Source organism: Balaenoptera acutorostrata, chromosome 11 (assembly GCF_949987535.1).
Source record: "Balaenoptera acutorostrata chromosome 11, mBalAcu1.1, whole genome shotgun sequence".
NCBI classification, from domain to species: domain Eukaryota; kingdom Metazoa; phylum Chordata; class Mammalia; order Artiodactyla; family Balaenopteridae; genus Balaenoptera; species Balaenoptera acutorostrata.
The window spans coordinates 87,589,704-87,604,874 of NC_080074.1; the positions used below are offsets into that span (position 1 = coordinate 87,589,704).

General features: G+C 38.1%; 1 protein-coding gene across 6 annotated transcripts in view; it reads left to right on the plus strand.

Annotated features, from left to right (window-relative positions):
- SOX5 (SRY-box transcription factor 5) overlaps positions 1-15,171 on the plus strand; it is a 389,242-nt gene that overhangs the window by 347,414 nt on the left and 26,657 nt on the right. For 5 of the 6 annotated variants that reach the window (XM_007194842.2, XM_057557363.1, XM_007194843.2 and 2 more), the window contains 2 exons: positions 1,307-1,484; positions 13,697-13,842. In XM_007194842.2, the coding sequence (XP_007194904.1) occupies positions 1,307-1,484; positions 13,697-13,842 (324 nt within the window). The remainder of the gene's footprint in view (positions 1-1,306; positions 1,485-13,696; positions 13,843-15,171) is intronic. The other variant, XM_007194844.2, reaches the window with a different exon arrangement.

Consider the following 15,171-nt stretch of genomic DNA (forward strand, 5'->3'; position numbering starts at 1 on the left):
TGGAATCAAATAACAATAAATCACTTTTAAAAATATAAATTTGAAATATCATATTATATACCATTTTTTACCACTTTTGTAAAGTGATTTATTTCAATGCTTTGGGGTAAACATATACATCAAATTTTATACACATTGATTAATGTGTTTCCGTGTCACCACATCACACCATTTGATTCTAAATTGATCCACTTTCAACGAGTTATCCTGCTATTACTGATAGATATTTTGTGTTCTTAACTCATGAAGATGAACCTAAGTGGATACTAAATTTTTGTTCTCCAATAATACCTATGTAAAATTGGATATAAGGTAAACACTAAAGTACAAATGACACAATATTCCAATTTTAGAGCACAAAAAAAGAATAACTCTCTTTGCAGTGAAAGAAAAGTAATCTAATGTTAAGATTATCTGATCTTATATATTGTGATAGACATTTTAGTGATAATTGTATCCATAAATTTTACATATGAACTTACATAAGAGCTAATGTAGAAAGGTATAAAATAGAATGTAGACTATGTAAACTTGACCTATTCAAGCCTAGAACAATTGGAAATTGCCATACATGCTGAGCTGACCACATGCAGCTCTTCATACTACCATGTAGTACACTGTAAGGAAAATCTGGAAAACAAATCTGGATTTTAAAAAATGTAATATTAAGTGTTTAGAACAGTGTTGCATATAATAAATAGTATATATTAATATAATGCTAATTATGTTTATGTTCATTTTTAGATCAAACCCTAAAGTGTTTCTGTGAAACCTAGGAGAAAAGATTATTTTCTAAGAAAGTTAGAAAGTTTTCTTCTTTTTTGTATTTAATTTGGAGAACAGTTCTAACCAGAGGTACACACCATTTAGCTCCTCCATGATGGGATATTCTGGGTACTCTAAGCACCAGGGTCCAAAGATGCTTGGGACTCAACACCTATTCTTTGGAGGTTGAAAAAAAAATAATCTACATCATAGTTTCATGCGAATTATGCATTGTCTCTCAATAAAAATGAATAGTACAAATAATATCTTCTTTAAGAATATTTCTTACAGGTGTCATCAGTTATATGCTTTCTGGATAGTTGAGTGCACATGTACTTTCTCTTATACCAAAGGTTTTTTTATGATATGTAGTTGAAAGTGCTGTTGTTGACAGCTAACCAAACACTGTTATGTTCAGACTGAATGTTAAGATCACTGGTAGAGTATTTGATGGGAAATGACAGGCAGTATACCTGTGTTTTTCTAGGCATTTTTAATCAGACTTTCCTTATCACAGCTCATGTTCTAATGATCATTGCAGGATGAAGTGGCACAGCCACTGAACCTATCAGCTAAACCCAAGACCTCTGATGGCAAATCACCCACATCACCCACCTCTCCCCATATGCCAGCTCTGAGAATAAACAGTGGGGCAGGCCCCCTCAAAGCCTCTGTCCCAGCATCATTAGCTAGTCCTTCAGCCAGAGTTAGCACAATAGGTAAGTTCTGTTTCTTTTGTTCTTGCTGATTTTCTATTTATGGCAATTGAATGAAAGCATCTTTTAATGGCAAATCACGCATACCCTCTGCATGGCTTTAGTTCCATAGGAGAGTTTCATTTCAATATGATGAACCTCATAGGTCTGTTTTAAACATGCAATTGAAATTTATAACTGAAGTCCAAGTTATAATGTCCCCCTGAGAATCTCATTGAACTGGTTACGTTTGTTGATATAACTGATGTTCTTAAGTTTATGAAAAAGAGGCCTGACTAATCACAGAGAGCAATGGTTCCAGATTGTTGTTGTTAGGTGACTTGCCTTTTCAGTCATTTAAATTTATTTCCATTTTGTGTGATGTGTACAAAGTATACGTAATGATGAAATACATTCTGCCTGGATGAGCAGCCAACCATCAGGATGTCAGTTTTTTTCTCAGTTCCGAGTCGCTTGAAACTTAACTTGTACACACCAAAGTATTATAAAAAGTCGGTCTCTTTGCTTCTCCATAATTGTCATTTCAGTAGAGTAAACAAACACTAGAAAATGCTTCTATAAGCTAACTTTTAAGAAATTCCAATAGTTTTAGTTTAGTAACACGTAAACTAGACTGTAAATGTTGGGTTGGCCAAAAAGTTCGTTTGGGATCTTCATAACATCTTACAGCGAACCCGAACGAACTTTTTGGCCAGCCCAATGCTTTCTTCAACCCACATTTACTGATGCTTGTTATTTTCATACGGTTATAAGGAAGCTAGCACAGACCAGCTAGCACAAACCCCAGCTAGGGTTTAGTTGGGGGGAAGTCATGTATCTTAATAGTACAAATCAGCTATTGTGAGTGCTATTCCAGAGCACAGATAACAATGCTAGAGTCAAGAAGAGGAGAGTATTAGATTCTGTTTGGGAAGGCTGAAGGATAGGCTAATTCAAATGAAGCCTTTAAGAAGAGATGCATCCCTAGGCATTTTAGGCTGTAAAATAGAACCCAGAGTAAAATATCACATTTTTGAGAAATGCACTGATTTGGCTAACATATAGAATGAGTGTAGTGGAAAGTGACCAGAGTCAGAACTGAAAGAGGTAGATGGAATCTGATTTGATGCCATCCTAAGAAATTTTTGACTTTTTCTCCAGACACCAATCTGATTAGAACTTTAAGAAGAGTATTGACAGCAGAAAGGGACTGGAATCAGGGAAGTCGTTGTTTTAGCGTAGGACAAGAGTAAGTTACGCGAAATAGAAATAAGCAATGATAAAACAAAGGAGAGAATAGATTGAAGAGGTGTCATTAAAGAAGAATTGATGTAACTTATCCACAATGGAACGTACCGGGTGAGGTTCAAGCTGGAGACAGAAGAGTCTGGGAATTTGAATTTATAAAATAGACAGAATAGTGCCTCCCTGAACTGTGAAAGAGAAGACCAGAGTGGAAGCAGGTTTGGGGGAAGACGTAAACATAAAAATTCAGTAAGTGTTGAATTCGTAACTTAAGAAGCCATTTAGATAGAGAAGTTCAGGAGGACATTGTTAATGCAAATCTGATATGTGAAAGGGGTGCTAGAATTTTAGACATGGAAATTATTCCTTAATGAGGTTCTGGAAGCCATCAGAGCAAATAAGAATATAAGAAGTATATGGTAAGAAAAGAAGTGGGGTAAAGAGTCACAGGTATTACCTGCTGTATTAGTTATCTCTTACTGTGTAACTAACTAACTTAAATCTTACCAGCTTAAAACAGCCAACATTTATTATCTCATAGCTTCTAAGGGTCAGGATCTGGAAGCAGCTTAGCTGGGTGATCCTGGCTTAGGGTCTCTCTTACGGTTCCAGTCAAGATGGAAGCCAGGGCCTAGGACTTTACTGGAGATAGACAGTCCTTTTCCAAAATGACTTACTCACATGGCTGTTGGCTGAAGACCTCAGTTCTTTGCTACGTGGGTCTTTCCATAGAGCTGCTCATAGCATGACAGCTTACTTTCCCCAGAGTGAGTGGTCCAGCAGGGAGAGCAGAGAGAAAGCCATGGTGCCTTTTATGATCTGGTCTCCAAAGTCACACACAGTCAGCTCTGCTTTATTCTTTTCATTATAAGAGAATCACTAAGTCCAGCCCAACTCAAAGAAAGGGGAATTAGGCTCCAACTCTGAAGGAAGGAATATCAAAGTATCTTTGAACATATTTTTAAAGCACCACGCTTTTTTTAGGGGGAAAGCTCTTGAAGAACAAGTGAGGATCCTAGAATAAGAATGGAGATAAGGCAATGGCCTGCTTGCCTAGGACAAATTAAAGTTTGAAAAAGGAGGGGTTATTCAGTGGTGTCACATTCTGTAGAAAAGTTAAAGAACATGAAGAAGAAACGCCTTAGGATTTAGCTGGAGGTTGTGGCCACGTAGACTGTAACAGAGAGATTTTGTAGAATGGTTTAGCAGAACTTCAGTTGTAAAGATTTGAAGAACATGAGGACAGAAAGTGCAGCTGATATATGGATCAGTCTTTTTGTAACCTTGGGGTTGAGAAGGGATTGTATTTTGAGAAGGCTGAGTAGTGGCAGGTTTTAGAATAGGAAATCATATGTATATATATATATATATAAACAAAGGTGAGTTGGAGAGATCTATAGATATGAAAGAGTGCATGGGTGACGACAGAGCAAGAAGAAATGAGAGAGGATTACCTTTGGAAAGAAGAAATGCCCCTTCTTTTCTCTAAGACTGAAGGAAATGAGGAAAAAAGAGGTACAGTTACAGAGAAATTGTGGGATGGACAGAAGGAAAGCTGAAGGAGTGTATTTCAAATGCTTCTATCTCTACAACGTTGAATTCCAGATTATTTGCAAAGAGGAAGTCAGTCTGGGCCAGTGGGGCAGCAGTGAGAAAAGAAACAGCGAAAACTGAGGTTTTGAGAGGTTTGAAAAATGGTTTGGGGCATATGTGTTCCTTTTATCGTTGTGCACCATTCTGTTATGATCTCTCTGTTACTCTGCTCAACATCCTAAATGGACACCAAGATAAGATTTGCTTTCATGTCCGAAGCATGTAAAAGAAAAAAATATTTTATTTGGCAAGAACGATTCACTTGCATAATAGACATGAAAGCTCATAAATATCGCAGTGTTGGTATATGAGCTACTTTTGTAATATCCCCAGAACTGGAATATTTAACTAAGGGAATAACTAATATATTTGCATTTTTTGTCATGTGAGGATTTTTTACTTCAGCATTCCAAGGATTAAATATGACAAAATATTTTAGAAAGACAAGAACGTATTTAATGACATTTATTATCTGACTTTTTCCACTACTAAAACTTCTCTTATTTTTTTTCCCTGAAATGTCCCTCCGCCACATACACATCCCTCATATTTTCCAAGGATTTGATGCCACTACAATTTACTTTTCTCTTTTCAACAAATGCAGATGTTGAAAGCTGAAACTGTAATGAGTAATAATGTAGTTGGATAAAAGCTGTGAGCATTAATGGTGTTGTAAAGGTCACCCCTGAAAGAAGAATGAATGTGTTATGCCATTAATAATCCATGGAAAACCGTGAACCAAAAGATAACTTAAGTTATCGTTAATGACATGCGGCTCTTTGCTATATATCTATTAGCTACAAATAAAGAAAGTGAGTTTTTGAGGTTGGTGAGCAATATTACAGTGTATTCTATAAGAATGCTTTTGTATAGTATGCAAATGGTAGGCAGCTCCAAAGAAAGCTCCTTAAAAAGCATGAATAGTTCAGAAGAATGATGGGTAATTTTAGAATCTTTTGACCAGATGTTATCTTTCCCTTATTGGCCTTTTCAACCTATGCTGTGCATATGTGTAACACTCTAAACTTTTATCAAAGCATTTTTAGTCTACTTTTTCACTGCAGCTTATTTTAGAATTGTAGACCTTTAACTAGACAGAGCAAATATCCCTGTCATCTAGTCAGAAATTGTTATTTTCCAGGTAAGGAACTGAGGCCTAAAGAAGCTAAGTGCTTTGTTCTCCAAGAAGAGTTATTTGGAATAGTATAAAAGTTAGGTGAGGGATGAGAGGGGCTTCATTCCTAAATTGAAGTGATCCCCGTGCACTTCAGTTTCATCTCTTGCAATGGAATATTCCTCCCGAGGCCGAGGGCCTAGCATCTGCACCTGAGATGTCTCAAGAACTCCTGATGCCATTGCTGTTTAGCTTAATGCTATACTATTGATACTTGGTTTGTGTGCTTTGAATTTAAGCAAACTGGGTATATCTTGTGTCCTATGACTCTTCTTTCTGATTCCCAACCAAGGACAGATTGAAATTGAATCAGCAGTTGTGTAACACCCAGGGCTTGTATTTAACAAAATATTTTTTTAAATATGTATTTTCTTATGGAAGGAAAATCCATGTATAATTGTGTGCTATTTTTCCAATTAAAAATAATCCCAAGGGCAAAAAGAAAAAAACAAAAGAAGTTAAGTGCTTACCCAGGGATTCTAAGTCCCTGTCCCAATGTAGACAGTCCTGTGGTTATTACCACTGTTTTAATTTTAAGAAAACAAATGTACATGACCACCTAGTAACTTGCTCAGACTCACAGCCAGTGGAGCTTGAGGACTTACAGGCATAGTCTCTGGGTTGCTTGCTTGCTTTTTAGTTGTTGCCTATGGCAGCCTCTCTGCCTTAGATGTTCTTCTCAGTCATCTATTTATCCTTTCCCTCATTCATCCCATAAATGAGTATGGAATATCTTCTCTATGCCATACATTTTGCTAAGTCTGGAGGATAAGCGGATGAAAGTCTCAGACTGAGGCTTTAGATACCTACAGTCTTTGTTGTGTCATGTCTTTGGAAGATATTGGAACATACTGTTCTTGTCCTTCACTCCTCAGAGCCATTAGTACATGAAAATTAAAACTTCACTGAGCAAATGTAGGAGACGCACATTGATTCAGTAAAATTAAGGGAAATATTTTCAAGTCCAGTAATGTGATATTTTATTTCTACAACTTGCTAATTTAAAATATGATGACGTGAAGGAGGATTTTACCTTAAAATTTCGTTAATTTACATTTTTTAAATGAGAAAAAACTTCTGTGAGGGTGGGTTATTGAACAATATTGTAACCATTTCATAGAAAGCCATTGGATTATCAGGAAGTTAGGGATATTATTTAACAGCTGACAATTAATATTTGCATAGCACTTTACAGTTTACAAATTGCTTTCACATTTATTATCTAATTGTCAAGAATTTTCACAGATGAAGAAATGGCTACATATCAGGGTGCCAAAAATTTGATGATGATTAAGTGACCTCAAAAAAATAGAAGAAAAAATTATTATTTGTTGAAAATTACTTGAAACTCATGTGCCCTTACTTTTACTACAGCTGAAAAGTCCTACATAAAATAATTAAATGAAGTAAATAAGAATGTGTATTACCCTGATAGCATCCTTTAAATCCATGAATTTTAAGAAATCTGTGTCATATGGTTCAGGCTTCCATTGATATGATGACATAGATAATCAGTGAACTTGGAATTATAAAGGTAGCTACTTTAAACTTAGAAATATGCATTTATTCCTTCAACAGACCTTACCACGGGCCAAAGGAATAAAAGACTGAAAGAAAAAAAATGCCCTCAAATAACTCATAGATTGGCGTGAAAGATAAATTTAGGAAAACAAAAGACAATGTGACAGTAAAAGCATCTCCAAGGTTTTATAGGAGCATGGAGATGGGAAGTACTAAGGTTGCCAAGGAGCATGTCTAGGGTATGTCAGGAAGGTCCTTACAGAAGGGGTGACACTTGAGTAAATTCCCAAACACACCAGAAAGCCACTATTTCAGTATAAGAAAAAAGCTTGGGAGACAGAGGAGGGGTGGGGAGGAGGAGGGCCTGTCTCTGGAACAGGAAATAGTTCTGTGCAGCTTAAGCACAGAGGTCTTGAGAGACCAGCAGGAAATGATGCAGGAAGGATAAGCAGAGTTGATATCATGAGACTTTTAGGCCATTTTAAAGTGTTTGGAATTTATCCCAGAATGATGTTTTTGGGGGAACATTAAAGAGTTTCTTGTTCCAGGATATTTGGGAAACTCTACATACTGTTGTTATCTCTGGAAGATTCACAGTGCACATTAACATATTCAAGATTTTGAGAAGACAAGCAATGAAGAAACCTTTTTAACTTTAATTTAGTGTTTCCCACACTTTTTTGAACATGGAATTATTTTTTCACAGAATATACAGATCATCAACTTATGAAATGCTCCTTTAAGCACTAGGGTAGTAAGAGATGGGTTTTTAATCAGGTAAAGTGACGTGATTCAAATTCCCTTTTTTGGAATATTTCGGAATGCTTTATCTGGAAGAAGAGTAGGAGATATGTTCAAGGGATGTAAGCTTAAAGATAGGGAAACGAGTTAAGAGGTGAAGGCATTAGCCCAGGTGAGATACGAGGTGGCTTTAGCGAAAGCAGAGGCCAGTGGGGATCGAGAAAAAGCGCATTTGAGGGCTTCCCTGGTGGCGCAGTGGTTGAGAATCTGCCTGCTAATGCAGGGGACACGGGTTCGAGCCCTGGTCTGGGAAGATCCCACATGCCACGGAGCAGCTGGGCCCGTGAGCCACAACTACTGAGCCTGCGCGTCTGGAGCCTGTGCCCCGCAACGGGAGGGGCCGCGATAGTGAAAGGCCCGCGCACCGCGATGAAGAGCGGTCCCCGCACCGCGATGAAGAGTGGCCCCCACTTGCCGTAACCAGAGAAAGCCCTCGCACGAACCGAAGACCCAACACAGCCAAAAATAAAAATAAATAAATAAATAAAGTAGCTATAAAAAAAAAAAAAAAAAAAAAGCGCATTTGAGAGCTGAGGAGGAGGCATAACTCCAGAGCTTTGTTGTCTTTTGTACATATGGGGTGAAGGAGGTATCCTAGATGGCTCCCAAGTGGCTGGATGGGCAACTGGAAAGGGAATATAGAATGTAGAAAGAACAGATTGAGGCAGTAGGAAGACGATGAATTCTGTGCTAGCCATGCTGCATGGGACATTCCAGTAGAGAAGCCTGGTAGATACGTGTACCTGGAAATCAGGAAGGGTTTGAGGCAGGCAGTAGGTATTCTACAGTCCTTGGGATCAGCCCTTGAGTGTCAGGAGCATCCTTAAGACCAATTGCCGTATGTTGGTTCGGAAGGCCGCCACAACAAATTACTATAAACTGGGTCACTTAAAGCAAATTTATTCTGTTGCTATTTGGAAGCTAGAAAGGAATCCAGAGTCAGAGTGTCAGCAGGGTTTAGTTCCTTCTGGAGGCTCTGAGGGAGAATCTGTTCCGTGCCTCTCTCCCAGCTCCTAGAGGCTACTGGCAATCCTTGGTGTTCCTCGGCTTACAGATGCATAACTCCAGTGTCTGCCTCCACGCTCACGTGACCTTCTCCCCTGTGTCTATGTGTCAAATCTCCTTTCTCTTAGAAGAACACGAATCATTGAATTTAAGGCCCACTGTAAATCCAGTGTGATCTCATTTCAAGATCCTTAATTTAAACATCTGCAACGACTCAGTTTCCAAATAAGGACACATTCACAGATACCAGGGGTTAGGTCACAGACATATCTTTTTGAGAGACACAATTCAACCCATTACAAGTAGTTTACTGTTTTTCCTTCTACCTTTTAACAGGCTCTTCCCTTGTGAAGCAGCCATTTACTCACTCTTTCTGTTTAGATTTTACCCCCTCTAAGATTGGACTTTCCAGTTTGTCCCTCTTTTTCTGCCCCTGAAAATATATAACAGGGGCCATTTTAATTTTGAGAATTTTGTTAGTTATGGTTAAGAAGAAACACCAAGGTATAAAAAAAATCAAATTGTGGTACATTTAACACAGTCACAGACTCTCATACATTTCTTACATTAATGATCCCTAACCTGCATTTCCCAAATCTCATTTGAGGCACTAACTGGATGCCATATTGGCCTTTGCCCTCCCATTTTCCCTCTAAGAAGCTCACCAAACCTCTCCTAAACACTTCCTTCTGATCCTAAGATGTACTTGCTGCCTGAATATATAATGAAGGCAGAATAAAATGTAGCAAGTGATCATTGGGGGTCCTTTGAACTCTAATGGGTGACTCCCATTTCACTGAACCTCTGTGCCAACAAGAAATGATATCCCCTCACAGATTTTATCATAATGGTCAAAGCCGTGCAACAAGACTGCTGAGGATGAGCATATAGGGAAAATGAAAGAGGGAAAAAGAGAAAAGAATTAACATTTTCTACTGCCTCCTCAGGTGTACCAAGTGTTATCTACTCCTGCACATGTGTTATTTCATTTAATTCTTCCATCACCCTTATGTTCATTTTACAGTTGAAAGAAATGGAAACTCAGTGAAATTAAGTGTTATAATTTGGCAAATATCACACTTCCTAAGAAGCAGAAACCTGGATCCATCTGAATCCAATGCCCAAATTCTACCTATTTCACTATGCCATTTTGTAAACTGACAGTTACTGAAAAACTTTCATGGACCATGTATTATGCTAAGAGACTATATTAACTCATTTAATCTTCGCAATGTCATGTTTATCTAGTGAGGTTAGTCCATTTAACCAATAAGACCAGTGAGATTTAGAAAGGTAAAACAATGTGTACAATTTATATAGCTAGTAAGTAGCAATGTTAGGATTTTAATTTAGGCTTACCCGACTCCAAAGCACAAATTATTTTCTGGTGATGGAAACCTTGGACCAAATCTAAGGAGCAAATGAAGTAAGATCCCAGGCAAGGATATGAAGATGGAGAAGTCAGAGATGAGGATCCAGCGCTATGATGAGAAACAAGGAAGGAAGGAGTGTCAGTAACAAAGGGATCGTCAGTGCTGTTTCTGCCAGGACGGAAAGTGTCCCTTGGGTTTGGCATTTGAAAGAGCAAGGGGCGTGGAAACAAGACTATAGCAGGAATGGGAGAGTGAGGAAGGAATGGGAGAGTATGATATGAATCTTTGAGAAGCTTGGCTTGGAAGGTAAAGAAACAGGATTGGAACGAGAGGGCAACACAAAGTTAAGAGACTTTATTTGCTTGTTTCAGGAGGAGAATCTTAAGTACTTACATGTTGAGGTGGTAACGATAGTAGAGAAGTTCAAGTGGATGATGTAAATGTGAAAGAGAATAACCGGTAGAGAGGTATGGAAATCTAGAGCATGAGTTTGGGGGATCTGCCTTGAATAAAAGCAGCAGTGCCATTTTCACTGAAACAGGAGGTGGCAGCGGGCCTACCTGGAGATCGATTTGAAGCTGGCCTGGGGTGGGAGTCAGGGTGGGCAGGAAGGTGAGAGTTCAGCCTTACTGGTCTTTCCAGAATTGGAGGTGAGGCCATTTACTGAGAGAGGGAATCAGCAAAACTGGGAAGTTGGTGACTGTGAAGAGAACAAAATGTAAAGAACCAGCAGACAATCCTGTTATGATTCAACTCTGTAATATGTAAACGGCTTTATGATTTAACACAGCAGATACAATGTTAGAGTTTCATATAGCATTTTAACTAAAATTCAAGTCTCTGAAAGCAAGAATGTTTCTTTTAAAGTGAGCACCTATATCCACCTGCACACAAACACATCTCACATTGGAAATAGCCATTACAGAACATATGTCTGTCTGTCAGTTATTCACCCTTGTAGTCATAGATGCATCCTTTCTGCATCTATATTAATGATTTTTCCTACACAGTGTTATCTTGGCAGTGCCTAAAAAGCATAAAGAATTCATACTTTTATTCAGTGTCATGTGCCGAATCATTTCAAATATATTTGTGCTCTGGAGAAGCTAAATAGACTACAAAAACACACGGAACCAAGCTGTACATAAACAGGGGTTAGAGGATAGGAAAAAAGGCTGATCCTCTTAAGATCTTTTACTAAACGAACACATACCAAGACTATCCCTGTCATTTAAGAGCTGCATTTCTTTCTAGAGTGGTAGTGTTCGTGAACAGAGTGAGTTCAAGAATAATATATTAAGAAGGTTGTGCAGGAGAACCAAGTCCAGATGTTGAGGATAATGTAAGGTTAAAAACGACCGTAATTTTAAGTACATATTAACCCTAAAGGGCTGACCCAGATCTAAATAGTTGTTCATGATTCATATTGTATTTATAATGAACAAGGATGTTTTGTTCTTTTGAATACATTCCAATGACTTTAGCTCAGAAAAGCAAAATATATAGTAGCTCTCAAGGCTCCCCTTTCTATCGCCGACCCTGGAACTTCTCTTTCTGCCTCAAGGAGATCAGAGGAGGGTGCTGAGTCTGTGCATAGTAAGGGGGAAGGACACGGATCATTTAGAAGCCTTCCAGCTCTGAAGCACTGCGCTAATCTGACATCAGCTTCTTCAATAGAAATGTTTAAGCAGCAAGAAAGTATTCTAGGTTTTTTGGCAATCGGCAGATCAGATAGAAGAGTCTAGCAATACGACGAGGTTGTGTAATCTGACATGATTAGACAAGGCTCTTTAGTACCAGAACATTCATAATTGAGACAAAGAAAGAGTATTAATAACACTTTCCTAACACGGCAGTTAGCCATTTTATATTTCCTTTCTTTAATCTTAGTGTTTTTCAACAAATCATGGGATTTAATAGCGTGTTTTGGCAGATTAGAGGATTTATGGCCCAGATGTTTTTTGTTCTAAAAATGGATTAGGGTGTAAAGTTTGCTGGAATCCATGGAACATGTTGAGGCAAGCCGGTCATTTTATGTGTGATTAGTGCCTGCCTTCTGTCTCACAGTCCCTCCATCTGTCACAATTCACCAATGGATCTGCTTAGATTTAGCCTCATGTCACAAACAAGTCCCTTTTCTGGGCAATTTCATATTATAGATTCAGTTTATGCCATTTTATGCCCTAGTTAAAAGATAGGGAGAGTGAAAGATGATATATTAGCTTTCCTTTCAATATTTGCAAAACAATCCCTTCCCATCGCTCTTCTACCCTAAAATCATGCAGATTATCAGCATAATGTGTGTCAATAAGTAAATGACCAGAGTTAAAATTAAGTTAAAATTAGCCTTTCTCCTTACACCTGTTATTCTTTTTTTTTTTTTTTTTTTTTTGGATTTTCTTATTTATTTATTTATTTATTTATTTATTTTTGGCTGTGTTGGGTCTTCGGTTCGTGCGAGGGCTTTCTCCAGTTGCGGCAAGCGGGGGCCACTCTTCATCGCGGTGCGGGGACCGCTCTTCATCGCGGTGCGCGGGCCTTTCTCTATCGCGGCCCCTCCCGTCACGGGGCACAGGCTCCAGACGCGCAGGCTCAGCAATTGTGGCTCACGGGCCCAGCTGCTCCGTGGCATGTGGGATCTTCCCAGACCAGGGCTCGAACCCGTGTCCCCTGCATTAGCAGGCGGATTCTCAACCACTGCGCCACCAGGGAAGCCCACACCTGTTATTCTTTAAAGAAATATTTTAGCTTTCTTTTTTTTTTTTCCCCCAACTCTGGATTGTGGAGTTGCGGCACAAGTTGGTCATTTGACCATCCTATTAAGAGTGTGAATTAAGTGTGATTATAGTTACCCAGTAGCCACAATTTATTATTCAGCAATTACAGGTGCTTGGTTACATTCTGTGCTTGAAATTTAGCCTCTTAACTATTGCAAGTTTGTATCTGTAACAAGACATTACCAACTGTGGTTTATTTCACCATGGTTGGATGCAGGGGGGAAATGCTCTTCTTTCAGTCAGTTAACAATGATTTGTTCCTTCCGTATATAACAAACGTAATAGTGCCATACTCAAACTCTAAATTGGCCTTTCTAATACTATGAGAGTGTCAGTAATTAGTAGTAATAATTATCAATACCTGTATCCTATGGTAACATTCAAATGATCCTTATAGGAAAAAAAACCAAAGATAGGTTGTATTTTTGTACTACAGAATATTCAGATAACTAAAAAAAGTTTATCTAAAAATTATATTTTAAACTTCTTTTTCAAACACGTGGAAACAGCTGTATTTCACTTAAATATTACATTTTGATAACAAATGTTTGGCACCATGTTGATGTAACTGTGTGAATCAGTCATCATCAATTATTTATTCATTCATTCATTTTAGACTGATTCCATTGAGAAATTAGTACATGCCAGACACTAGCCATTCCCAGAAAAGAAGTGATTTTTATGGTGAAAGGTTAACCTATCCATGCACTTGTACAAAACGTATCCTTCGTTCTGTTACATCTTCAGGTTATTTAAATGACCATGATGCTGTCACCAAGGCAATCCAAGAAGCTCGACAGATGAAGGAACAACTTCGGCGGGAACAACAGGTGCTTGATGGGAAGGTGGCTGTTGTGAATAGTCTAGGTCTCAATAACTGCCGAGCAGAAAAGGTTAGTTCCTAAAATAACTGACTTTCCAAAAATACTTAAATTGCCTGACTGTTTTTCTTCTTTATCTTTTTCTCTTCTCACCATCCTTGGAATGGCGGTTCTCCCACCCTTTTTCCCTCCATCAGTGCAGAACTCTTCATGCCCATCCTAATCAAAACCATCTGGAAATGAAAAGTGTTATAATTCTCTGCTATCCATCTGAACCTTATTGACAATTAATATCCCCTTTTCTGCCATCACTTTGTATTAAAATGCAGTGGCATTTCAAATACCTGAGTCTCAGTGAAAGTTTTGCTTTACAGAGATGCTCAACTCGTATTTGGGGATGAGCTGGATTTGAAAATGCCGGATCTTCTTTAATCAGCATAAGCTTGGATGATACCCATGCTTGTAGTCTCAGCATCTAAGATCCTGAGCTTGTCATAATGTTTCCAATGCAAAGCACTGTCAAGTTTTAGGTGACTGCACAATTGGAAATTTTGACTTGATCATAAAACAAAGTTTGCTCTTTAAAATGTGGACATTATTAGTATACCTATTATTACGCTTAAGTCCAGTGAAACTTCTGGATTTATCTGAGCTATAATAATTTCAAACTATTTTGTCTAAGCTACATTGTATTTTATTCAGAAAAATATTATGTTATTATAGAATGCTTGGAGTGATATACTTCTTTTGGTCATATTTGGTATTTTTAATAGAAATTTTAAAGTTACTGAATCCCCTTTTCTCAAAATCCTGTAGCTAAATAGATATGGTAGATAAGAGAAAAAAAATGATCAGCTACTTAGTAATAACTTGAAAGTTAATCATCATGGGAAGGTTATGAGTCAAACAGTATCATCCAGAATGAACAGATTGCTAATTTGGATAGCTTTCTGGTTTCCCAGGTTTTATATGGAATTTTACATATAATCTCTAAGAAGCTAGCAATTTGCATAGTGAAGGTGTGACCTTGCCACCACTGTACTTTTCCTCTGGTCCAAACATGGGTCAAAAGGCTGGAGAAATGACTTCAATTCTGTTCTGTTCCTGGAGCGGAGAGCAAAGCGTGGTCAAGTGTACATCCCTTGCAGTCTCACAACATAAGAAAGCAACACTGGTGCAGCTCGAAGGGCACAAACATTTTCTAGCTAAGCACCAGAAGGGAAGGGGAAAAGCAAAGTGACAGCTCTAAGAAGGAATGATAGCAAGCATAGAGGAATTTATATTCAAATATTTAAACATTCTTGAAAGGATGCTTGAACAGAAATTCCTTTTCTCTGCTCCCCATGTAGAAATGAGTTTAACACTCAGCCAGATGCTAATGCAAAGTGACTCAAGCTATTC